The sequence below is a fragment of the Bos taurus genome, chromosome 9 (assembly GCF_002263795.3).
Source record: "Bos taurus isolate L1 Dominette 01449 registration number 42190680 breed Hereford chromosome 9, ARS-UCD2.0, whole genome shotgun sequence".
In the NCBI taxonomy this organism is placed as follows: domain Eukaryota; kingdom Metazoa; phylum Chordata; class Mammalia; order Artiodactyla; family Bovidae; genus Bos; species Bos taurus.
In genome coordinates, this window is record NC_037336.1 from 11,441,646 (window position 1) to 11,468,997 (window position 27,352).

Genomic DNA, 27,352 nt, shown 5'->3' on the forward strand with positions numbered 1-27,352 from the left:
TTTATATCTCCCCAAAATCGTCTTCACTTGCTATTGTTACAGCTGGACTTTTTCAATACCCTCTCTCAGTGAAATGTTCCCGACAGCTAGTATGAAGGTAAACCAACCCTGTCCACCACCACACAGAATGTCTGTTCTTTTTCATTTTTTTCTATTGCACTTCTCACTACCCTGCATTCCTCATCTATTTACTATCATTTCACTGGAATGTGAACTCCATATGTCATTTTGTTCACTGCTGTATGCCCATGGCCTAGAAAAAAAAAAAAACAGTGCATTACAGAAACACTTGTTTAAATCAGAAATATGTCCAGAGTATGGCACTTTTTACAGAAAACAAAAAAGACTTCTTACCTTTAACTAAAGTCATCTTCAGTGAATTTTTGTTTGCTGTTAATCATTCATATGTATTGAGTGCTTTCCATGAGCTAAACAAGGTTGTATATATTTTCTCACTGACTAAATCCTAACACATAGTCTATGAAAGCATCACTATTATTATTTTCCCTATTTTATGAATGAGTAAACTGAAATATAGAGAGATGATGTAACTTCCTCATTAGCGGAGCAGGAAGGTGGGTCATCATATTCAGTGTTCCCCACTCCCTTTGACGTGCCATGACCCACACAGATAGTTACACAAACAGGAGCAGTGAGAGACACGCCATCAGGCAGCCCACGTGGAAGTGATCAAGACAGAGGGCTATGCGTCATAATTTAACTGACGGGGTTGGATTAATAAGTGCTCGGGAACATCTGTTTATTTCTCTGTAGGAACAAAATACAAGTTTCTTGCTGGCTTTGTATGCTACAGAGAGCCCCCCAAATTTTACACATATGATTAACGAGGTGATGATGATGGTAATGATTAGTTGTTAGTCATAATTAGACATTACCACGGTGATCAGTGCCTGGTAAGCTTTTACTGTCTGTCAGGCTCTGTGCTGAGTGATTTAGATGAATTATGCCATTAATTCCCAAAATGTCTCAGTGAGTTAGAAACTGCCAGGATCCCAAGTTTACTGATGAGTTATGGAGGCTATGAAAGGGGCTGGAGTAAACAGCAAACAAGGGGTGGATTTGAGGTGAGAACCTGGGCTGTTTAGACACGACATGCTTCTTTCAAGCTCAGTGATGAGATGAGAGATTATCCAGTACATCATGTCAAGATTGTTAGCTATGAGGGCAACACAACCACTTTAGATCCCTGTCTATTGTCACATATCAAGATAAATTCTGAGAGATCAAGAATTATGTTGTAACATATTAAATCATATAAATAGTCAATGAAAATAAAAGTGAATATTTATCACAGAATTTTTGGTGCTAAATTAGAAGCAACAGAACAATCATTAAGGAAGAGCACAACAGATTAGACAATGTAAAATGAAAAGTCATCTTTGTAACAAAAAAATAGTTGATATGACAAGTAACAATTTGAAAACTCTATCAAATAGTTATTAAATGGGTAAGAAAATGCTACTAATTCAATTGATAAATACACAAAAGGCTGGGGCAGTTAATATCCTAGTGGGTATGTAGAAACACTGGTACAACTGAAATGAACAAAAGTAATAAAATCATCCATAAATGGCAGTAAATGATCAGTGTACACCATTCTACTTTTAAAAATATATTATGAATATAGTTAAGAGGTAAATATACCAGTAGACGTATATATACATATACATATAGACTTATATATACATATGTCTTCTCCTCTTTGAAAAAAAATCAATTAAGAAAGGATCCCCAACCCACTTGTGGACTTTTCTACAGTTACAAGCAAGCATAATAATTAACAATCAATTCAAAAATAGAATCTTTAAGCACAAATAACTGCATTGCTTATTAGCAACTAATTGGTTATTTTTATACATGTCTGCAATGTTTGATATGAACTGTGTTGAAAAATATGACTAATATTTTATTTTTAATTAATTTTTAAATACAAATATAAAAAATACTGTGGTACACAAATAAATAAGATGTAGGAAAATTTGGAATTAAACAAGAGTTTTCCTAACTGTTAGAGTTTGACAAATATAATATCACAGATTTAAATGAATAAATAATATTACAAAATGCTAAAGTAGCTGCTTCTACTAACCATTAACTGTAACTTTTTAAATAAATCAAAAATAAAATTAAGTGAATTGTAAAACTTAATTGACTTCAACAGTACATGAATAGGGAACTTCCAGATGTTCAAGCTGGATTTAGAAAAGGCAGAAGAAACAAAGATCAAATTGCCAACATCCATTGGATCATAGATGAAGCAAGAGAGTTCCAGAAAAACATCTACTTCTTCTTTATGGACTATGCCAAAGCCTTTGTGTGGATCACAACAAATTGTGAAAAATTCTTCAAGAGATGGAAATATCAGAACACCTTTCCTGCCTTCTGAGAAATTTGTATGCAGATCAAGAAACAACAGTTAGAACTGGACATGGAAAAATGGACTGCTTCAAAATTGGAAAAGGAGTACATCATGACTGTATATTGTCACCCTACTTATTTAACTTCTATGGAGAGTACATCATGGAAAATGACAGGCTGGATGAAGCACAGGTTGGACTCAAGATTGCCGGAAGAAATATCAATAACCTCAGATATGCAGATGACGCCACTCTTACGGTAGAAAGCAAAGAAGAACTAAAGAGCCCCTTGATGATAGTGAAAAAGGAGAGGGGAAATATTGGCTTAAAACTCAACATTCAGAAAACTAAGATCATGGTATCTGGTCCCATCAATTCATGGGAAATAGGTGGGGAAACAATGGAAACAGTGACAGACTATTTTCTTGGGCTCCAAAATCACTGCAGATGGTGACTGTAGCCATGAAATTAAAAGATGCTTGCTCCTTGGAAGAAAAAGCTATGACTGACCTAGATAGCCTATTAAGAAGCAGGGACATTACTTTGCCAACAAAGATCTGTCTAGTCAAAGCTATGGTTTTTCCAGTAGTCATGTATGGATGTGAGAGCTGGACCATAAGGAAAGCTGAGCACCAAAGAACTGATGCTTTTGAACTGTGGTGTTGGAGAAGACTTGAGAGTCCCTTGGACTGCAAGGATACCCAGCCAGTTCAACCTAAAGGAAATCAACCCTGAATATTCATTGGAAGGACTGATGCTGAAGCTGAAACTCCAATATTTTGGCCACCTGATGTGAAGAACTGACTCATTGGAAAGGACCCTGATGCTGGGAAAAATTGAAGGCAGCAAGAGAAGGGGATGACAGAGAATGAGATCATTGGATGGCATCACCGATTCCATGGACATGTGTTTGAGCAAGCTCTTGGATTTGGTGATGTACAGGGAAGCCTGGTGGGCTGTAGTCCATGGGGTCACAAAGAGTTGAACATGACCAAGTGACTGAACTGAACTGAATAAAAAGCACATTCTGTTTGCCTTTATTAATCCTACAGCAGTTTTGCACATATTCAAAATTTGGAACTTGTCCAAATCTGACAATTACTTTTTATTAGTCCATTTTTATAATACTTAAAATCATGAAACAATCAAATAAAACTGTGATAACAATTTTATAAGAAATATGCAGATGTGTGCTCTTTTTCTGCCTGTTTACTCAGCTTAATTTCATTTTGGAACTTGTGTAATAATTGTAAATTTTGCTGTGTTCTGTATAGTTTTAAAGGAAAGGTATATTTATCCTAAGTACACCTTAATGTTTTTGTAGAAAAGAAACTAATTTGGTGCTAAGTAATACTTTGCAAATTATTAGTGCAATCAATACCATTTTAATATCTACTTCAGATCAGATCAGTCGCTCAGTCGTGTCCGACTCTTTGCGACCCCATGAATCGCAGCACGCCAGGCCTCCCTGTCCATCACCAACTACCAGAGTTCACTGAGACTCATGTCCATCGAGTCAGTGATGCCATCCAGCCATCTCATCCTCTGTCGTCCCCTTCTCCTCCTGCCCCCAATCTCTCCCAGCATCAGAGTCTTTTCCAATGAGTCAACTCTTCCCATGAGGTGGCCAAAGTACTGGAGTTTCAGCTTTAGCATCATTCCCTCCAAAGAAATCCCAGGGCTGATCTCTTTCAGAATGGACTGGTTGGATCTCCTTGCAGTCCAAGGGACTCTCAAGAGTCTTCTCCAACACCACAGTTCAAAAGCATCAATTCTTCAGTGCTCAGCCTTCTTCACAGTCCAACTCTCACATCCATACATGACCACAGGAAAAATCATAGCCTTGACTAGACGAACCTTTGTTGGCAAAGTAATGTCTCTGCTTTTGAATATGCTATCTAGGTTGGTCATAACTTTCCTTCCAATGAGTAAGCATCTTTTAATTTCATGGCTGCAGTCACCATCTGCAGTGATTTTGGAGAAAAATAAAGTCTGACACTGTTTCCACTGTTTCCCCATCTATTTCCCATGAAGTGGTGGGACCAGATGCCATGATCTTCGTTTTCTGAATGTTGAGCTTTAAGCCAACTTTTTCACTCTCCACTTTCCCTTTCATCAAGAGGCTTTTGAGTTCCTCTTCACTTTCTGCCATAAGGGTGGTGTCATCTGCATATCTGAGGTTATTGATATTTCTCCCGGCAATCTTGATTCCAGTTTGTGTTTCGTCCAGTCCAGCATTTCTCATGATGTACTCTGCATGTAAGTTAAATAAGCAGGGAGACAATATACAGCCTTGTCATACTCCTTTTCCTATTTGGAACCAGTCTGTTGTTCCATGTCCAGTTCTAACTGTTGCTTCCTGTTACTGTGAAATAGTCAAAATTTCATATCAGTGTCCTAGCACTCTATGAATTCAGACTTTCTCTTCACTGTCTTAGCAACAATGAGGCAGCCAAGGAGGAAGGGTGTCACCTGTCCTCATCCAGGGTCTGGGGAGAGGAGACATGGTGTCACTGTTGATGGAAGTCCTGGTTATAGAGCATCATCCTCACGACGTTATCACTGATACCTCTACGTTCAATCAGTCAGAACTTGAGGGACCTTATTTACAACATCAAAGAGATGGACGAATGCTGTGCAAAGTATAGCCATATTTGGCAAGCATGTTAAATTGAATTTCCACTCCATAGATCCTTTATTTTGCTATAGGCATACACAGCATATTGCTCATCTTGTCTAACATTTCAGTAGATGGAAAGTCCATGATATAATATGCTGTGCAGATGTTATAATTAAGTGATTTTGTGGACCACATTTTCTTTGTTTTATGACCCAAGGAAATATAGAGGGCTGAGTTAAGTGTCATAAAGCTTAAACGTATTATAGCAAATATATTTGCTACATCCTAGTTTTCCCCATATTATTAATTCATTTGAATTTTCTTTGTTGGAAAGGAGGAGTTCTCAACAGTTCATCTGCAATATTTTTCTTTTTAAAATGTATTGCTTTTATTCTCATTTCCTTATTATCACTTTAGCTTTAGTCTTATAAACAGTAACAAGTGATAATTTTCCTCGTATCCACTGGAAAGTTTTCAGTATTCTATTTTCTTCTTTTTGCCAACTAAATGCTGCTTCTTCTACTGTCTTGCATTGCTTCTCGCTTGATGTATCTAGGATTTATCCATTCTTGAACGGTATATTTGAATGACTGTTGACTTAGTCTTATTAGTGGAAATGGGCACCTAGAGGTAGGTGATCAGCCTTCCTGGAGGTGCTGGGTCTGAAATACAAAATGAAAACTGAAGTGCATTCTGAGAAGAGTAAGTGAGGCAGGCTTGGCTGTTATATTATTATTCATTATTTCTATGAACACCATTGTCCTCATCATTACCTTCACTTCACTAAGTGTGCCCAAGAAGAGAGCAGCTATATAGATTTTAAGTGGTGATACATTTCATAATTTATCATCGGATGTGTTTCCCAGTGATTATTCCAAAATAGCTCTTACAGCTGAGCTTAGTTGATTACTAGTAAACTAGAGAACATATATAGCCTGTCCTGTTCTTCAGCGACTACCTTTCATTGTTTGTTAATTCCTCCTGAATATCTTATAATATTGATTTTAATAATGGATGGTTCTTGAGAAGACAGCTTCTAAATCCTTTGACACACTGAGGCGTATATACATAAATATTAATTCCATGGTTCCCTACAACATTTTTCTAATCAATCAACTACCTTGCTTAGACCATTTTTACAAATATATTTTATTTTATTTTTTTATTTATTTTTTGGAGTTTCTGCTTCTTTTTTTTTCTCTTTTTTTTTTTAAATTTTATTTTATTTTTCAACTTTACATAATTGTATTAGTTTTGCCAAATATCAAAATGAATCCGCCACAGGTATACAAATATATTTTAAATGAAACTTCAGAGTCAGTCATTCAAAATGTGGTGAATACATAGTAATAGAAAACTCAGAATCATAGATTATGAATGCCAAGAAAGGCTCTATTCTGGTTACCATAAGTCTATGGTTTCCAATGGGTCATGCTGCAGGCATTCATAAACTTGTTCAGGGGTCATTTTCATAAGAACTGCTCAAGGATCAACATAAAAATGACAACCATTCTGTTTTGCCTTAAGAGATATTTTAGTGTGATGAAAATAAATTTATTTCCACAGCACAGAAAATTTACACTGTTCTCTGTTCTTCAAACAGGTTATGTGGGTATGCAATTTGTGTCGAAAGCAACAGGAAATCTTAACCAAGTCAGGGGCGTGGTTCTTCGGCAGCGGCCCTCAGCAGCCCAGTCAGGACGGAACGCTCAGCGACACGGCTACAGGGGCGGGTTCCGAGGCGCCTAGAGAGAAGAAAGCCCGGCTCCAAGAGCGCTCGAGGTCGCAGACCCCCCTGAGCAGCGCCGCGGCCTCCGCCCAGGACCAGGCTACCCCCGGAGCACAGGTGGACAGGACCAAGGGCGCTGAGCCCGCCCCGCAAGCCGGGGGCCCTGAGCAGAAGCAGGCATCCTCCAGATCTAGAAGCGAGCCTCCCAGAGACAGGTAAGAGGTCAGCAACCCACAGGCAAAGGGCAAGATCTTAAATGGAGAGCAAACCCATCTTCAGGAATCGAACCGCTAGGATATGCAGAAAGGGTGCCTCTCAGACTCAACCAGAAAAGCGATAGGGAGCCCACTGCCTTTGTCTCTCTCTAGAACCTATCTTTCCTTAGGAGGCCTTTGCTGAGAAGCTTGTCTTTCACGTCCCACATGGAGGTAAACAAGTCACCCAAGTGTACTACGAACTTCCAACCCTTTGGTGAGAACAGCCATTGGCTGTTATTGGCTATTAGAGTGAGTCCTGCAGTTGAATCTGTGCTCTGAGAGAAGAATATGGGGAACAGACACACTTAGGGCTGGGGGTGCATCAGCAAAGGCTTCCTGAAGGATGCTTTCTTCTACACTGAGCTTTGAAGGTGACTAGAGATGAGCCAGGTGAAGCAAGGGATGGGTGCATGGGTGTCTGGCCAGAAGGAACAGTGGGACCACCCAGAGGCTGGTCTTGGCTGGAGGGTGATTTGGAGAAGGGGGGGGGAGCAGGGGATGACGGTGAGGTCTGAGCGCCCAGGTCACACTGGGCCTTTTAGCCAGGTTCAATTTCACAGACTTTATCCTAAAAACAACGGAATGCAATGGAGGCTTGTAAGTTTGGGCTCACGTGATCAGCTTATTAATTTCAATTTGTCTACTGTATCATTCATTCATGGAGAAGGCAATGGCAGCCCACTCCAGTACTCTTGCCTGGAAAACCCCATGGGCGGAAGAGCCTGGTAGGCTGCAGTCCATGGAGTCGCAAAGAGTCAGACACGACTGAGCGACTTCACTTTCACTTTTTCACTTTTCACTTTCGTGCATTGGAGAAGGAAATGGCAACCCACTCCAGTGTTCTTGCCTGGAGAATCCCAGGGAAGGGGGAGCCTGGTGGGCTGCCGTCTCTGGGGTCACAGAGTCGGATACAACTGAAGCGACTTAGCAGCAACCGTGTATTAATGCCCAGACAGGATGCTGTGCAGTAGGTGGGGACAGCGTTAACAAGGGGGGATATAGCCCTTTTCTTCCCGAGGCTGGGAGTCTGGGACACCTGACGGTTAGCACTGGGTGTGGCTGCCTTCGCCTGTGTGACCCTTATTTATTCCACTGGGTGGGAGGACAGGATCCGAGGGTAGGATCCAAGGAAGGCTTCTGATCTGCTTGTCAAAGGAAACTCCCACAGTAAGCTCAAAGACTTCAAAGCTGAAGTGATCCGGATTCCAGGCCTCGCTCTGTCACCAGGGATTCTCACGGGCATGTTGGAGGACTGAGTGAGCACCTGTGCTCAGCAGCAGGCCCATGGGAGGCCTCTAGTGAATGCAGACAGTAGGCACCATGTGTTTACCATTACTGAACACTGCAGGAGCCAGAGGGCATCAAGATGACTGGGGCATAGTCCCTTTTCATTCAGATCCTGGGAAAGAGACCACACCGGCCCCTAGGGAAGACACCACCCTGGGCAGTGAACTGGCCCAGAGGGCTGACATGATCAGAGCTTGACAATACAAACACAAGTCCTTTGGAGGCCACAGGAAAGGGGAGCACCTTCTGAACACAGGCAGATAGGACACCCAGAAGTTGTGGGATGGGCAGGCAAAATCGGAGAGACCATGATGGCAAGACACCAGAGCCACCCTCGTGATGGCCAGACTTGCAGCATGGTGACAAAGTGCTGTGAGTTAAGGAAAGAAAGGATGCTGAAAGGGCAGCTCACGATTGGTCAGAAAAGGATTTCTTTTAAAGGAGAGGAAGAGTTTGGAAGTATAGAGTTTCCAAAGAGAAAATTTGAGTCCTGCTTATGATGAACTGTGAAAAACTACAAAGAAGTTGAGAGTAGGCACCGAGGAGAGGCTTTTTGATGAAATTTGAAAAAGACTGATAAGGACAAATAGCTTTCCTGATGATATAAATGACTTGCTGATTATATAAATACCGAGGACAACAGTGAGGATGTTGGGGCTGGAGAAGGAGGAAGAGGGGGACCTGGTTGGTAGTCAGGGTCCTTGAGAAAATGAGCCAAGCCTGAAGGAGTGGCTGGCTGTCTTGTTTTACATTACATTATTTAAAAATTTTTATTTTTGAAGTACAGTTGCTTTTCAGTGCTGTGTTAGTTTTTCTGATACAACAAAGTGAATCAGTTATATATACAGATATACCCCTCCCTCTGTGACCCCCCTCCCACCGTCCATCCACTCCCTAGGTCATCACAGAGCACTAAGCTGAGCCCCTGTGCTCCACAGCTGCTTCCCACGAGCTATCTGTTTTACACGTGGGAGTGTGTGTGTGTCCCTGCTACTCTCTCAGTTCGTCCCGCCCTCTCTTTCCACCACTAGCTATCTGTTTTACACGTGAGTGTATGTATGTCAATATTACTCTCTCAGTTTGTCCCACTCTCTCCTTCCCTGATACCTCAGTTGGTAAAGAATCTGCCTGCAATGCAGGAGACCCTGGTCTGATTCCTGGGTCGGGAATCCTAATCTGCTAGAGAAGGGATAGGCTACCCACTCCAGTATTCTTGGGCTTCCCTTGTGGCTCAGCTGGGAAAGAATCCACCTGTGATGCGGGAGACCTGGGTTCGATCCATGGGTTAGGAAGATCCCCTGAAGAAGGGAAAGGCTACCCATTCCAGTATTCTGGCCTGGAGAATTCCATGGACTGTATAGTCCATGGGGTCGCAAAGAGTCGGACGTGACTGAGCTTCACTTCACTTCACTTCACTTCTCCTTCCACCACTGTGTCCACAAGTTCTGTTCTCTACGTCTGTGTCTCTATTCCTTCCCTGCAAATAGGTTCATCTGTACCATTTTTCTAGATTCCACAAACATGTGGTAACATACCAAATTTGTTATTCTCATCCCAACTTACTTCACTTAGTATGACAATCTTTAGTCACATCCATGTTGTGGCAAATGACATTATTTTCTTCCTTTTTATTACTGTTATTTTGTTCCTTTTTATTACTGTATTCCATTGTATATTATATGTACCACATCTTCTTCACCCATTCAACAGTTGATGGACATTCAGGTTGCTTCCATGTCCTGGCTATTGTAAGTAGTGCTGCAGTGAACACTGGGGTACATATTTCTTTTGGAAACAAGATCTTAGTCTTTTTGATCCTAATTTGTACACTCATCAGGAGCTAGTGGGGATGGAAACATTAGAGGTGAGAAAAGGCCTATTTTGAAGACAAGAATCAGAGAGACTGGAGAAGAGTCCCATTTGCATATAAGGCTATCCTTTCATAAAGCATCTTCACAGATGCTGTCTCCTTTAATCTGCACATGAACTCTGCAAGGTAAGCATCCTTGATCAGTATTTCAACAGCAACAAAAAAATCGACTCTATAGAAACTTCCACAAGGGCAACTCTGCTTTAATGAGCTACTGAGGTTTGCAGTACATTCATCACATTTTTATGAAAACTCTAATATGATGACTGCATTCATAGCAGACCCCTTACACGGGAAAACAGCAATGCTACCTGTGAAACTCCACCCTCCCTGAAAATCTCTCCCACTTCAAAGGACCAAGTAATCTAAAAGCCTCAGGCAGAGTTGACCATGCTTCTGTTTCGCTTTTGTGTCATTGGAAACCCTCTCCCCTTTCTTTCCATTATCACCAGCCCCTGCTCAAACTGATCCCACAACATATTTTAGCAATTACTACTTTGATAATGGACAATAGAAACCGCTCTACTTTTCCCCATCTTGTATATTATTCTCAGTTTTTGTTCATGAAGTCTGCTTTTGGACTTCCAATGTTCTCTCTAGAAAGCCCTTTCTATGGATCTAAGGATTCCAGAAAGAGCTTATCTGTCCCCATTTTAACTGCACAGTAGAGCATACAGGGTCTGAATGCTTTGGTAAGGCATCCCCTTTCTGTAACTTCGGGTGTCCTTGCTGAAAGCTGCCCAAAGCAGATGGACTACAATGTTCAGAAAAGGGCTGCACAGGGGCATCTTAAACAATGTAATTTAAATATTCAAACTGTGAAACACTTTTCCTTTATCTTTGTCAGTGCCTCCTACAAGATGGAGAGCAAAGTAGAACACAAACTGCTTTTTATTTTCATATTCTTTTTTGTTATGATTATAGGATATTGAACATGGTTCCCTGTGCTCTGCATTTTGGAATGAGGGGAGAAGGCCTGAGAGGGAGGAAAAATGAATAATAATTTCAAAACGTCAACATTTCTATAATTTTTGCTGGGGAAGGTAAAATGAAGGCTCAGCTTCAATCATTTTTTTTTTTTTCTAACCAATTCCCTAAAAAGTGTTGGACTGCACATGATCTCTTAAAAAGTACTTTTGTTCTACAACTGAAGTGCTGCTGCTGCTGCTGCTGCTGCTGCTAAGTCGCTTCAGTCGTGTCCGACTCTGTGCGACTCCATAGACGGCAGCCCACCAGGCTCCCCATCCCTGGGATTCTCCAGGCAAGAACGCTAGTAGAATTAATTTCTGAAATGGACATACTTATATTCACATTTCCTTGAATGTTTCCGTTATAAGAGATTAATATATATCGCCCAAATATATGTCAGGTATTAATTTTTGAACTGATATATATCTATTAGCGTTTATCCTAACTTATTATTACCTATATCATTTTATCTACTACCACTACTACTAAGTCGCTTCAGTCGTGTCCGACTCTGTGCGACCCCATGGACTGCAGCCTACCAGGCTTCTCTGTCCATGGGATTCTCCAGACAAGAACACTGGAGTGGGTTGCCATTTCCTTCTCCAATCATTTTATCTAGAACATGTTAAAGAGGTTAGCATAAAACTTGTTCTTTTAGTGAATTAATTCATTGATTTTTAAAATGATCTGTTTAACTGATAGAGAATTTAAAAATCTGAAAGCCAGTTGTGAAGACCCTGAATATCTTGTAACGCAAAGGAGCCTTATTTAGAAAGCGACTCGGGTATACGGGTTTAATGCGCCTTTTTAACATCTCGCTTTTTAATTAGACATCGAAGAACTATTTCCAAGGATGCTGCTCCTGGGGTCTGGTCCTCGCCTTGAGTTTACACGCGATTCTCCTTCTCCACGTTTCTTTGTGCATCCCAGGAAGAAGACCCCAGGGCTGGCTGAGCAGAATGGCAAAGGCGCTCCAAAGGGCGAGCGCAAACGCGCGCCCAGGACCTCGGCGCCTCCTGCAGAGGCGCCCGCGGAAGAACGGGAGCGGAAGGAAAGGCGGGAAAGCCGAAGGCTGGAGAAAGGCCGGTCCCAGGACTACTCCGTCGTGCCGGAGAAACGCGAGGAAGGCCCGGTGGCTGAAGCGGAGAAGCAGCGGAAAGAGGAGGAGTACCAGACCCGGTACCGCAGCGACCCGAACCTGGCGCGGTACCCCGTCCAGCCGCCGCCCGAGGAGCAGCAGATGCGCATGCACGCGCGGGTGTCCCGCGCCCGGCACGAGCGGCGCCACAGCGACGTGTCCCTGCCGCGCACCGAGGCGGCCGCGGGGCCCGAGGGCAGGCCCGGCCCGCGCGCGCCCCACGCCGCCCGGGGCTCGCCGCCGGCCTCGCCGCGCGCCTACTCGGCTGAGAGGACCGCGGAGGCCCGGGCGCCAGGAGCCCAGCCGCTCGCCGACTCCAGTCCGCCGGCGCCCCGGCCAGGCCCGGGCCCCGCGGAGGTCCCGGAGCCGCTCCGGAAGCAGAGCCGCCTGGACCCCGGCTCGGCCGTCCTGGTGCGCAAGGCCAAGCGCGAGAAAGTGGAGACCATGCTGCGCAACGACTCGCTCAGCTCCGACCAGTCCGAGTCTGTGCGGCCGTCGCCGCCCAAGCCGCACCGCGCCAAGAGGGGCGGCAAGCGGCGCCAAATGTCCGTGAGCAGCTCGGAAGAAGAGGGTGTGTCAACGCCGGAGTACACGAGCTGCGAGGACGTGGAGCTGGAGAGCGAGAGCGTCAGCGAGAAGGGTGAGCGAGCCGCGGCGCGCGGGCTCTGGGCGCGGGCGGGGCTGGCAGGGTGGGTGGGAACCGGGCGCTCCTGTGGGTTTCTGAGGTGCGCGTTCCGGGCTGGGGGCGTGTGCTGGAATCCGAGATATACGCTCGGGGCTGGGGGTGTGTGTGCTGGGATCCGAGGTGCGCGCTCCGGGCTGGGGGCTGGTGTGCTGGGATCCGACAAGTGCGTTCGGGGCTGGGGGCTTGTGTGCTGGGATCCGAGGTGCGCGCTCCGGGCTAGCGGCGTGTGTGCTGGGATCCGATATATACGCTAGGGACTGGGGGCTCGTGAACTGGGATCCGAGGTGCGCGCTCCGGCCTGGGGTCTCGTGTGCTGGGATCCGAGATATACGCTTGGAGCTGGGGGTGTTTGTGCCGGGATCCGAGGTGCGCGCTCCGAAATGGGGGCTCGTGAGCTGGGATGAGAGATATACGCTCAGAGCTGGGGGCCTGTGTGCGGGGCTCGGGGATTCGCCAGAGTGGCTCAGAGGCGCGTGTGCTGTGCGCTCAGGGTGCGCGCCTGCAAGGTTTACAAGCGTAGCTGGTAATGTCTAGCACGGTGACTGTGACTGCAGTTACCACTGCTTTATGGTATATTAGAAACAAGCTACGAAGGCAAATCCTAAAAGTTCTCATTACAAGGAAATTATTATTTTGGTAACCGGATGAAGACGTAGATGTTAACTAAACTTCCTGGGGTAGTCTTCTGGCCTCCTGTGTATGTCTGATGGTTAGTTTAAGTTCACACGTCGCTCAGCAGTGTGACTTTTTGCCGTGCCATGGACTGTATAGCCTGCCAGTCTCCCCTATCAATGGAATTTTCCAGGCAAGAATACTGGAGTGGATTGCCTTTTCCTACTCCAGGGGATCTTCCAGACCCAGTGATAGAACTCGCACCTCCACTGGCAGGTGGATTCCTTGTCACTGGGCCTCCTGGAAATCCACAGGTGGTTAGGGGTACACCTTAAACTTCCATGGAAAGTGAAAGTGAAAGTCGCTCAGTCATGTCCCACTCTTTGCGACCCCATGGACTAAACAGTCCATGGAATTCTCTAGGCCAGAATAATGGAACGGGTAGCCTTACACTTCTCCAGGGGATCTTCCCAACCTTGGGATCCTAGGTGCGACCAAGGGATGAGCGGAGTGTGGGACTCGGGGCTCGTGTGCAGAAATCTGAGGTGCCCGCTGGGGACTGGGGGTGTGTGTGCAGAGTGCCGGATTCGCGAGCGTGGCTGAGAGGTGCGTGTGCTGGGCTCAGGGTGCGCCCCTGCAGGGTTCAAACCCAGATCTCCCGCATTGCCGGCGGATTCTTTACCAGCTGAGCCACAAGGGAAGCCCAAGAATACTGGAGTGGGTAGCCTTTCGCTTCTCCAGCAGATCTACGCACCAGGAATCTGGTCTCCTGCATTCCTCGAGGATTCTTTACCAACTGAGCTATCAGGGAAGCTGTATGTCAATTAAGTCTCAGTAAAAGTGGGGGAGGAAAGTGGGGCTTGGAATGCTCCAGGCAGTCTCCCAGCAAATGGAAGGTTTTAGTGTTTTGTTTCCTTTTATTTTTGGATAGGGAGTTTAAAAATGTCACCTCAGGCACCGAATGAGTTACAAGAATTTTTCATGACGTTCAGTTCAGTTCAGTTCAGTCGCTCAGTCATGTCCAACTCTCTGCGACCCCATGAATTATAGCACGCCAGGCCTCCCCGTCCATCACCAACTCCCGGAGTTGACTCAGACTCACGTCCATCAAGTCACCGATGCCATCCAGCCATCTCATCCTCTGTTGTCTCCTTCTCTTCCGGCCCCCAATCCCTCCCAGCATCAGAGTCTTTTCCAATGAGTCAACTCTTCTCATGAGGTGGCCAAAGTACTGGAGTTTCAGCTTTAGCATCATTCCTTCCAAAGAAATCCCAGGGCTGATCTCCTTCAGAATGGACTGGTTGGATCTCCTTGCAGTCCAAGGGACTCTCAAGAGTTTTCTCCAACACCACAGTTCAAAAGCATCAATTCTTCAGCGCTCAGCCTTCTTCACAGTCCAACTCTCATATCCATACATGACCACAGGAAAAATCATAGCTTTGACTAGATGGACCTTTGTTGGCAAAGTAATGTCTCTGCTTTTGAATATGCTATCTAGGTTGGACATAACTTTCCTTCCAAGGAGTAAGCGTCTTTTAATTTCATGGCTGCAGTCACCATCTGCAGTCATTTTGAAGCCCAGAAAAATAAAGTCTGACACTGTTTCCACTGTTTCCCCATCTATTTCCCATGAAGTGGTGGGACCGGATGCCATGATCTTCGTTTTCTGAATGTTGAGCTTTAAGCCAACTTTTTCACTCTCCTCTTTCACTTTCATCAAGAGGCTTTTGAGTTCCTCTTCACTTTCTCCCACAAGGGTGGTGTCATCTGCATATCTGAGGTTATCGATATTTCTCCCTGCAATCTTGATTCCAGCTTGTGTTTCTTCCAGTCCAGCTTTTCTCATGATGTACTCTGCATATAAGTTAAATAAGCAGGGTGACAATATACAGCCTTGACATACTCCTTTTCCTATTTGGAACCAGTCTGTTGTTCCATGTCCAGTTCTAACTGTTGCTTCCTGACCTGCATACAGATTTCTCAAGAAGCAGGTCAGGTAGTCTGGTATTCCCATCTCTTTCAGAATTCATGACGTTGGTTCCTCTCATTCTGGGAAATTTAGTATTCTATAGCTATCATCACAGAAAATCCTTTAGATAATACTGGTCTAGAAGATACATCAATTTCAATTTAAACTCCTGTGTTTATTTTGAAGAATTTCCTCCTTTTGCTGCTATTCACTTAAACTGACCACAGCCATAAATTCAGTTGGTGGCGGTTATCATCTTTGTTGTAGGGCTGGGGCTTCCCTGGTAGCTCAGATGGTGAAGAATCTGCTTGCTGTGTGGCATCACCGACTTGATGGACATGAGTTTGGGTGAACTCCGGGAGTTGGTGATGGACAGGGAGGCCTGGCCTGTAATTCATGTGGTCTCAAAGAGTCCAACACGACTAAGCGACTGAACTGAACTGAACTGATGCTCCAATGAGGAGAAGGAAATGGCAACCCACTCCAGTATTCTTGCCTAGAGAATCCCATGGACAGAGGAGCCTGGTAGGCTGCTGTCCATAGGGTTGCACAGAGTGGGACATGACTAAAGCAACTTAGCATGCATGCAGCATGCCCCAATGATCTTATGCTATATTTGGGAACAATTTTAAAAGCTCATTCTGTTGCTATTAGTACTACAATTCAACTGGTAATAGGTATCTTTGGAGTATGGGGGAGAGAGGTGAATTTGGCTTTTTCAGTTAGGCATTGATGTTTATAAAGTGCATATTGGTTTTTTAAAAGTCAGATGATGTGTAGACTTTTGCTGTCTTTGTGCCTCAATGTTGTGTTTTGTGAACATGTGTTTTTTTTTCCCTTAAGTCATAAGGGAAGTGTTAAGTAAGTGGATATGCTTAATTGGTGTGAAGAAAACCCCTTATGAGGATGGATATAGATTGAGAAGGCGATGGCACCCCACTCCAGTACTCTTTTGCCTGGAAAATCCCATGGACAGAAGAGCCTGGTGGGCTGCACTCCATGGGGTCACTAAGAGTCTGGCACAAATGAGCGACTTCACTCTCACTTTTCACTTTCATGCATTTTAGAAAGAAATGGCAACCCACTCCAGTGTTCTTGCCTGGAGAATCCCGGGGACGGGGGAGCCTGGTGGGCTGTCGTCTGTGGGGTCGCACAGAGTCGGACACGACTGAAGCAGCTTAGCAGCAGCATAGATATAGTTACATATGTATATTTTCCTACTTTGTAAAGAAAGGGTGTACACCAGCTCCACTTGAATGTGTTTAATAAATCACAATGGGCGTGAAACTAGAAATGAAGCTCAGAATTATTTACAGTAACAACAGATTATGAAAGAAACATGAGGAAGGCAGCTAGTGTGATGAGAGGCGCTTATTGTCTCTGGCCGCTATCTCCCTTTCTCATGGATTATCTTCTGGGCACTTGGGTGATGACCTGGAATTTAGCCACCTCTGAAGTTGGGGTTCAGTTTCTTCATATGGAAGCATAGGAGCCATCATCTGATACACACAGCCCTGATTTCTCTTCATTTGTAAATAATCTCATTCTCAATGTCTATGAATGTAGCATAGGCATTTTCCTCCTTTAACCTTAATCTGTAATATTGATTATTGCCTTTATTGCCAAGGCTCACCACTGCTGACCAAGAGCTCAGCCATGATCATCTCCAGCACGCTGTGACCCTGCATGACTTTTTTAGCATCCCTAAGTCTCAGTTTTCTTATTGCCACAGTGGAGATGAGAGTTTCCACTTTGTCAGGTGACAGAGTGGTTTGGATGAGCTCATGTAGTTGCAGCAGGATGCTAAGTTAGCATTCGTCCTGTCTTGATGAGCCTGTGGCATATGCCCCATAGATCTAGTATTGCAATGAAGGTGAGATCATTGTATATATATATCATATATATATATAAATCAAAGAAGAGGTGAAAGAACCCATTTTATATCTTCCAGGCTCTAGAGGGATGAGAAGGGGACGAGTAATCAGGGAAGAGCCATTTTCCCAGGAGAGGAAGCCATATAGCGACCTTCCCGGTCAAGGAAGGTGATCTTCATGAAATAAATATAAGAAAGCAGCGTTTTGACTATATCCCGAGTATTCACTTGCTCAGTTTTATCAGTTACATGTATCATGTAACAATTGAACACTTGAATGGCTCTGCTAGTCTGTTTGGGCTCCTGTAACAAAATTCCACAGACTAAGTAGCTTATACACAAAAGAAATTCATTTTCTCACAGTTCCAGGGGCTGGGAGGCCCAGGGTCCAGGTGCCAGCATGGTCTTGTCCTGGGGAAGGTGCTCTTTCTAGCTCAGGTGGAGTCGCTCCTTCTCATTGTGTCCGTACATGGGGGAGGCGGCAGGGAGCTCTGTGGGGTCTGTGATGAGTGCTAATCCCACTCATGAGGGCTTCACCCTCCTGATATAAGCATCACCCAAAGGCCCCACATCCTATTTGAGGGGTTAAACATGTGAATTTTGAGGGAATACAAGCATCTAGACCATAGCTCTGGCACAAGGCATCTACTTAATATATGTGTACTACTGCTACTGCTGCTGCTAAGTCACTTCAGTCGTGTCTGACTCTGTTGGACCCCATAGATGGCAGCCCACCAGGCTCCCCCGTCCCTGGGATTCTCCAGACAAGAACACTGGAGTAGGTTGCCATTTCCTTCTCCAATGCATGAAAGTGAAAAGTGAAAGTGAAGTCGCTCAGTCATGTCTGACTCTTAACGACCCCATGGACTGCAGCCTACCAGGCTCCTCCATCCATGGGATTTTCCAGGCAAGAGTACTGGAGTGGGGTGCCATTGCCTTCTCCGATATGTGTACTACTTTTGCCATTTATGTTGTTATCCTTCTCATTATGCTGAGTTGGTTTGTGTGTTTATTGGTAAGTGTAGATTTAACACTTTCAGTAGATACACAGATGTCAAAAACAAAGACATGTGCTGCATGCCCTTATGGAGCTTACATGTTGTTGAGAGAAATAAAGTATAATTACACAATGAAATATAATTTATTAAATGCCTCAAAGGAGCATTCCTTCCAGATGTATTGATACAGTTTTGCTTTGTGTCCAGATGTTTAACCAGAAAGGTTCCCTGGGCAAATGGTGTCTGAAAGTCAACACATAGATAGTCAGCGTGATGCTTTGTGTGCAGTGTAATTACTCACATACACACACACACACACATGGATTAACAGTGAGCTCTATCTAGTGGGCTTGTCTAAAAAGTGAGGTCAGCTACTGCATGTTTCAAAGAGAAGGCTATTTGTTCAGTATTTGTACTTCTCTTTGCCAACTGGAAAAAATTGGGCATCTCTGATTTCTTAGATGAGGGGACCCCAACCCCTGGGCCTGGGACCACTGCTGGTCTGTGATCTGTTAGGAACCTGGCGGCACAGCAGGAGGAGAGCTGCAGGCTAAGGAAGGAAGTTTCATCTGCACTTACAGCCACTCCACATTGATCCACCTCCTGTCAGATCGCTGGTGGCTTTAGACTCTCCTAGGAGTGTGGACCCTTCTGTGCACCGTGCAGGCGAGGGTCTAGGTTGTTCACTCTTTACGAGAGTCATCTTGAAACTTCCCTCTCCACCCTGGGCTAACTGTCTTTCGTGACACAGTCCCTGGTGCAAAAAGGTTGGAGACCACTGTGTTAGACTATAAGTATTGAATCTCTCCATGCAGAAGAAAAACAGAGAACTAAATCTTACTTGTAATAAGAAAGCAATTGAATTTACATGAAATGTGTATCAAGATCCCCTGGGGCAAGGTCCAGTGAAGATTTGTGCCCCTAAGGGATTGAGTCAGGAGGCCTAAGGAGAAAAACAAGAGACAGGAGGTGCAAAGTGGATGAGAGGAGGAAAAGGCACCATAGCTCAGAAGAAGCAGAGCATCACTGCCTCAATCAGGGGATTCATCCACTCACACTTAGAAGGAACCTGAAGCCCTCTGACAAAGCATACTGGAAAAAGAGTCTGGCGTGGGATAAAAGGATTTCCTTTCCTTTTAATCCTTGCCTTCTTGCTGGCTTTGAGTGACTGGGAAAAATACGACCCAAATTAATGTTACCTTTGAACTTTTAAAGCACTTTGTGAATGGCTTCTGATGAACGAGGGCTAACAGGTTTCTTTGTAGCTGTTACTGCTAAGCATCATTTAGCAGTCCTTGTAGGAGTGTGTGTTACCTGGATGACTGGCAAGAAATAATACTTCTAAAGGTAGCAAATAATGAGGGATTGAAAACAGAGACCAAGGACACTTAATCACAAGGTTGAATTTTCCCCATAAAACTAAAACAGTTTCAGGGGATCCGTGTGTCAGTTGTGGGCACTGTGAACTATTCACTATGTAGTCTGGGTCCCTGACAGCTTAAACAGTGGGGAGTCAGGAACAAGCGTTGGGAACCTTTGCAACTATCAGGTACTAAATCATTTAGATGTAACTAATTCATGTAGTGCTTTGTATCATCCTTTAGTCATTAAGCTAAAACTGTTAGGAGTCACCTGTTTGGGCTCCAGCAGTATATTGCCTGTTGCTTACATAGTACTTTTAATTCTACACAGAAGTTGATTTACTTCCATTTCTTGAGAGCACAGAATGCATTTTATATTCTTTTGTTGCTCCTGGTGCTTCTTCCTATAACTTTAAAAGGGTTTTCAATTAAAGAAGGTGGTCACCATTCAGTCATGTATTAATTTCTGTGTGATATTACACAAGTATTACATTATTTACATGATATTAAGCAAGGTATCTACAAGAATCTGCTGAATTCTAGGCACATTGTGCTAGGTTTTAGAGGTACAGTGATCAAATAAATACAGACATGTACATAGATACAGATAGATACGTATGGGGCCAGCCCTGGTTCTTGATCCTGTGACACTTTTCTGGGCAACCAAGAGAACTGTTATTGAGGACTTAATAGAGAGGACATATTCCTTAGAAGGACTGATGCTGAAGCTGAGGCTCAATAATTTTGCCACCTGATGTGAAAATCTGTCTCTTTGGAAAAGACCCTGATGCTGAGAAAGATTGAGGGTAGGAAGAGACGGGGGTGACAGAGATGGTTGGATGGCATCATCGACTCAATGGACATGAGTTTGCCCAAACTCTAGGGGATAGTGAAGGACAGGGAAGCCTGGTGTGCTGCAGTCCATGGGATCACAAAGACCTGGACATGACTTAGTGACTGAACAACAATGTGTCTAATGAATATGTTCTCTCTGTAAAGTCTCCAAGACACTCCAAAGTCAAGTCAGGTTCTGTGGCTGACGTTAAAATCTGAAACCTTTAAATAATTACAACTTGGAAAGACTTCTCTATTTTTTTATTTAAATTTTGTTCTATATTGGAGTACAGTTGATTTACACTGTGGTGTTAGTTTCAGGTATACAGCAAAGTTATCCCATTATACATATATACATTCTTTTCCAGATTCTTTTGCAATTTAGATTATTACAGGATATTGACTAGAGTTCCCTGTGCTATACAGTAGGTCCTTATTGATTATCTGTTTAGTATCTAGTAGTATGTATATGCTAAACCTCAAAGGGACTTTCTCTTTTAATGTCTGCTCAAATGTAGGTATTTATTTTTCCTACTCCATGAGACCCAACAGCAGTGAAGAGGAGAGGAAGTGGACTGTGAATAGATGGTGTAAAGAGGCAAGCAGGCTACCTTGGGACAGAGGAGCTTGCTGAGGAGGCGAGAAGGGTTAGGGCAGAGGGAGGCCTCCTGGCTCAAACCTGAGAGTCAGCGAAGCTGGGAGTGAGAAGTGGAGCTTCTGATCACAGACATACTCAGTGTTTGTTGACAGAGCCCCTGCAGCACACTCTTCATCCTTCCTACTGTTTCCTCCTCCTCCTCTATCCCCCTGCCACCCAGCAGGAGCAGCTCTGCATCTAATTCCCAGGAAAAATCAAGAGGCAATGCAGCGAGCTGCCTCAGCAAAGCCGGAGGTCCTGGAGAAAATGCTCTGTGTTCTGGCACCCCCACCTTTCCACCAGCTCCCGCCAAGCCAACACCTCATTCCCTGTGCGGGGAAGGGGCCCACTCTCAGGCGCCATCCTTCCCAGATGTCAGAGACGGCAACAGTGTCTGCAGGAGGAGCGCCACTGATCACACCTGTGTGGTACCCACTACAAGTGTCCACCTGAAACCAAATGTTACACGAGGCAGCACCAACGGCTGTGAGATACGAGCATAAATAAGGGGACATGTGGACCCTAGAAGTAAGGGATAGCTCAAAAGCAGAGGTATGCTAGAAAAGCAAACAGAAAAAAATGCTACACATTGTAATCGAGTTCAGTACAGCCTGAATTTCCCAGCACTCACCCCCGGGGCAGTGTCCCTGCCCAAACCTATGGATGTTCCTTGCAAAATATTTTTATATTAAAAAATTAATAAATAATTAACTTTAATTTACTAATACTATTATTAACAAAACTCTGAGTGTGCAAATCCATTGCTCTGAAGTGCTTGGAAGACATATTTGGACAACATACAAGACTGTTCAACTGGACACAAGATTAAACTCTTACCTGCAAATATTGATTAATTCTTCTGAACAGGAAGTAAGATATCTAGATCTGAGGTCTTAAAATAAAAGCTGATATTAAATCTGTAAAAATTCTTTTGGGTCCAGAAAGAAGCAGCCATACAGAAGCAAGCCCGTTACAACCTTGGGAATGCCCAGAAGATGGCTCCAGGGATCAGTCGTGAAAGAAAGAGGAAATTCAACACCATGCCAAGGGGAAAATCTATACAATTCTGGAGGTTAAAGAATAAAGGTTATATGTAAAATAGGAGGTTATATGTAAAATAGGAGTTACACTGACTTTACATTTCTCATCAATAGTGGATTCTAGACTACAAATGACCAATGCCTTCAAAGTTTGGAGTGAAGCCCATCCTAGACACATCTAAGTTATCAATCAGCTCCCATTTTCAGAAATTCTACTTTGCAGTCTCCTGAGAAAATTGTTTAAATTTGTATGTACTCAAGAAAACTGAGAAATAATCATGAAAGTGGGACAAATGAGAAAGAAGAAACAGTGGAGCTGACTGAGGAATCCAATTCAGAGAAATCCACGAAGGACACTGGAGATCATATATAGGAAGCTCCACAAAGAATATTTTTTTGAGAAGTATGCCATAGATTCCAAGAAGTATCCAATGACTAATCAGTTACTTGATATTATTAATGTGGTAAAGAAAGGCTATCTTTCTCAACAATAAAGAAGAACAGTTAAAACTTGATGGAGGGGTGGTGCAGGGGGGAAACTGTTAAGGAAAATCATGGTCCAAACATGAAGCAATCAAGAATATGGCATTATTTTAGTAATTGACACAGACTATTTGACTGTTAACCTAGGTAATCTTTCCTCTAAGTGAACAGGAAGCCTGAAAGTTCATCTGTAGAATAGGAAATTTAACATCTGCCTGTTACTGGTTTTATTTGGTCCTGAAGTATTTACATGTAATAATATGGTCAATGCCAGTTTTGTTGTTCAGTCACAAAGTCATGTCTGACTCTTTGCAACCCCCATGGACTGCAGCATGCCAGACTTCCGTGTCCTTCACTATCTCCAGGAGTTTGGTCAAACTCATGTGCATTGAGTCAGTGATGTCATCCAATTGTCTCATTCTTTGTCACCCACCCCCGCTTTTCCTCCTGCCTTCAGTCTTTCCTAGCATCAGGGTGTTTTCTATTGAGTCAGCTCTTTGCATCATGTGGCCAAAGTATTGGAGCTTCAGCTTCAGCAGCAGTCCTTCCAATGAATATTCAGGGTTGATTTCCTTTAGGATTGACTGGGTTGATCTCCTTGCTGTCCAAAGGACTCTCAAGAGTCTCTAGCGTCACAGTTCGATGCCAGTTACTGGTTTTCAGTTTTTAGAATAAACCCCTTTCTACATTGAATATATGTATACTTATTTGGTCTCTTTGTTTTACACAATTGAAGATAAATATTGTGTACATGTTAAAATAAAGAAAAAACTGACACATATGGGAGACAAATGATTTGGAGAACAGAGAGTTAGAGATGCATATGGATATTCTTTAATAATCATCTCTAAAAGATGATGCTGTTAAAATGCTGCACTTAATATGCCAGAAGATTTGGAAAACTCAGCAGCGTCCACAGGAATGCAAAAGATCAGTTTCATTCCAATCCCAAAGAAAGGCAAAGCCAAAGAATGTTCAAAGTACTGCACAATTGCACTCAGCTCACATGCTAGCAAAGTAATGCTCAAAATTCTCCAAGCCAGGCTTCAACAGTACATGAACCGTGAACTTCCAGATGCTCAAGCTGGATTTAGAAAAGGCAGAGGAGCCAGAGATCAAATTGCCAGCATCCATTGGATCATCAAAAAAGCAAAAGAATTCCAGAAAAACATGTACTTCATTGACTATGCTAAAGCCTTTGACTGTGTGGATCACAACAAACTGTGGAAAATTTTTCAAGAGATGAGAATACCAAACTACCTTACCTGCCTCCTGAGAAATCTGTATGCAGAACAATAAGCAACGATTAGAACCGGTCATGGAGCAATGGACTGGTTGCAAACTGGGAAAACAGTACATCAGGACTGTATATTGTCACCTTGCTTATTTAACTTATATGCAGAGTACATCATGCAAAATTCCAGACTGAGTGAAGCACAAGCTGGAATCAAGGTGCCAGGAGAAATATTAATAACCTCAGTTATGCAGATGACACCACCCTTATGGCAGAAAGCAAAGAGGAACTGAAGAGCCTCTTGATGAAAGTGAAAGAGGAGAATGAAAAAGCTGGTTTAAAACTCAACATTAAGAAAACGAAGATCATGGCATCTGGTCCCGCTTCATGACAAATAGATGGGGAAATGATGGAAAGTGATAGACTTTATTTTTGGGGGGCTCCACAATCACTGCAGATGGTGACTGCAGCCATGAAATTAGAAGATGCTTGTTTCTTGGAGGAAAAGCTATCACCAACCTAGACAGCATATTAGAAAGCAGACATCACTCTACTGACAGAGGTCCATCTAGTCAAAGGTGTGGTTATTACAGTAGTCATGTATGGGTGTGGAAGTTGGACCACAAAGTACGCTGAGTGCCGAAGAATTGATGCTTTTGAACTGTGGTGTTGGAGAAGACTCTTGAGAGTTCCTTGAACTGCAAGGAGATCCAACCAGTCAATCCTAAAGGAAATCAGTCCTGAATATTCATTGGAAGGACTATGCTGAAACTGAAGCTTCCAATAATTTGGCCATCTGATGTGAAGAACTGACTCACTAGAAAAGACCCTGATGCTGGGAAAGATTGAGGGCAGGAGGAGAAGGGGACGACAGAGGATTATATGGTTGGCTGGCACCACAGACTCAATGGACATGAGTTTGGGTAAACTCTGGGAGTTGGTGATGGACAGGGAGGCCTGGTGTACTGCAGTTCATGGGGTCGCAAAGAGTTGGACGTGACTGAGCGACTGAACTGAACTGATGAATATTCTTATCTAAAATGTTCAACATCCCGCTCAAATTTTAGGCCAAGAAATAGGGAATTAAGATTACTTAAGTATACAAATATATAAATAGAAATAAATCTATTGGTTTTGAAAGCAAAAGGGTATCAGTATCACAGTAAACTTAATAAAGTCTCTTCTTTCATTGGTTTTTAATATGATGTCATAAAATTAGAAATCAATAGAGAATGTCCTAAATAGAGTGGTTAGTGGATAGAGCAAAGTTATTTAAACATTAGAGTGCTTTCCATAAGAACTCAGAAAGTGATCATTTTGAAATAGGTTGGGTAGTGGAGACGACAGTGTGGGCAAAAGGGCCATGAGGATAAATGAGTTATTGTAGCCGCCTCAGAAGTTTATTTTCATCATGTGCACAGGTTCACTTGATATCCACCAAAATAGGAAAACAGAAAACTGCTATTTAACTTCCCCTTGATAAGTTCCAAGTGATCAGTTTTGTTGTCTTCTGGGCCCTCTCATAATTTTACCCACCATCTATCAGCGGTTGATCCACATAGAACTCTGATAGCCTTTGCTTCTCTTTGACCTTTTATACATTAATCTTTCACTGATTCCTACTATTTCTGTGGGGAAGAGGAATTTAATTCTCCCTTGCAGCTGTTGGAAGAGCCAGCGTTTACAGAGTGTTAGGTGCTTCAGTTTAGATTCCATCGAGAAAGTCTGAGAATTAATTTCTTCTTTCAGTGTGTATAAAATGACCTTGACTGTTTTAATCATCTATGTAATTTAAATCTTAGAGACAGAGTGGATATAGGTAACTGTTTCCATGCATGTGGGGGGTTGTCAGAGCTAATGTGCTAATTCCTGATTTCCAAGAATATGGGATAAGAACATTTTGGGAAACATGGTAAGGAGCTGAGTTTTTCAGAATTACAGTTTCTCCATAATATATAAAGGACTGGAAAATCTCCTTGATTCTAAAGCAGGAGCTCTGACTTAAAAGAAGTCCTATAAAAAGAAAAGAAATTAAGTCTATAAATCTAACCTGATTAGATCCAATAATATTTTCCCCAAATTAATCCATGGCTAGAAATACCACTCACTTAGCTACATCTGAAGGAGATTTCTATTCTAGAATCAGGAGAAAATTAAAATCTGGTTTACATCTCATTTTCAAAAGTAATCAAATACAAATTTGACACGTATGCTGACAGTTTTTTAAAGTGGAATGTTTGGGTGTATGATTGAAGGACATTTTAAGGGAAACTATCTGTGCTTCAAAATGCATTTAGAAGAAGAGTTGATATTGAAAATTTCAGTGCGTCTATTTTATCTCCTAGGTTATTACTTCAATATCCTTTCAAAATGCAGAATCATACTGCAGTGTTTGTGACCCATTTTATCCAGTGAATGGAAAGGTTGTCCTTACTTGGGGTTCAGTTTCACAGAATAACAAAACATCAGAACCTGGGAGAGACTTGGGAAGCAAGCAAAGAAAGAGAAAGCCACCCTTGTCACACACTGTTGAACTGAGAAGTGGACATCGTGGGCACTGTCAGCTGTCCTGCCCCAGCACCATTTTCCATTTGCAGCAAGAAGAGGTGGAATGCATAGTGGTCCCAGCTCCAGCCAGACTTCTGAGGACCAGCAGTGAGTCAGTCCTACCACTGTTCTGTCCTCAGTCAAGGCCCAGCCCTAGCAATCTGGTTTCTAACATATTCCTGAGACCAGGCCCCTAGATGGTGCCTGGTTTTCGTTATTAGATTCCTATCCCTGGATCTTTGTGAAAAGTGAAAGTGTTAGTCGCTCAGTCGTGTCCAACTCTCTGCTGGAGTCCCTCTGGAACTAATGCTTGGCCCTAACCAATCCCCCTGTAGGAACTAGGAACTGGATTGCTGATACTGACTCCCTGGTGCCAGTTGCCAGATTGGAAATCTAGGTGTTACCTTGTGTGTCATTCTTACTCATACTTTATGGACATTCACCTGGCATTGCTAATCTGCACTGAATGGTTACTTTCTGTGGCCATCTTCTTTGAGCATCTTGGTATTCTTCCTGAGCTGGACTTCTACATTTGGGTCTTCTTAAAAGCTCCAGTTCTGCACCAAGGGCCAGACTAATTGTAATTCTGATGAAGTCTTCTGAGGCTGGTGTGTACGAGGTAATAATATATCAGTTTCTTAGGCTGCTGTAACATGATGCCACAGTGAGATGTGGCAGGTTGATAAGAAGTCCGGGGTCCCCAAAATGAAAGGTTGTTGCTGAACCACGAAAGATGCCGGGATTCTTAGCCTCCAGAGGAGAAGAATTCAATCTGGGGCCAGAGACAAGTCTTGATCGCTCAGAACTTTTTGTGTAATAAAGTTTTATTAA

The 27,352-nt window shown here is 43.4% G+C and overlaps 1 protein-coding gene across 35 annotated transcripts in view; it reads left to right on the forward strand.

The window, feature by feature from the left end:
• Positions 1-6,600: 6,600 nt before the first annotated feature.
• The window catches only part of RIMS1 (regulating synaptic membrane exocytosis 1), a 249,200-nt gene continuing 228,448 nt past the window's right edge, over positions 6,601-27,352 (forward strand). For 13 of the 35 annotated variants that reach the window (XM_024996896.2, XM_024996894.2, XM_024996898.2 and 10 more), the window contains exons 1-2: positions 6,601-6,942; positions 12,041-12,888. In XM_024996896.2, coding sequence (XP_024852664.2) covers positions 6,605-6,942; positions 12,041-12,888 — 1,186 coding nt within the window. In that variant the 5' untranslated portion in view covers positions 6,601-6,604. Of the gene's footprint in view, positions 6,943-12,040; positions 12,889-27,352 lie in introns of those variants that run through there. The other 22 variants (XM_024996888.2, XM_024996890.2, XM_024996892.2 and 19 more) reach the window with 7 other exon arrangements.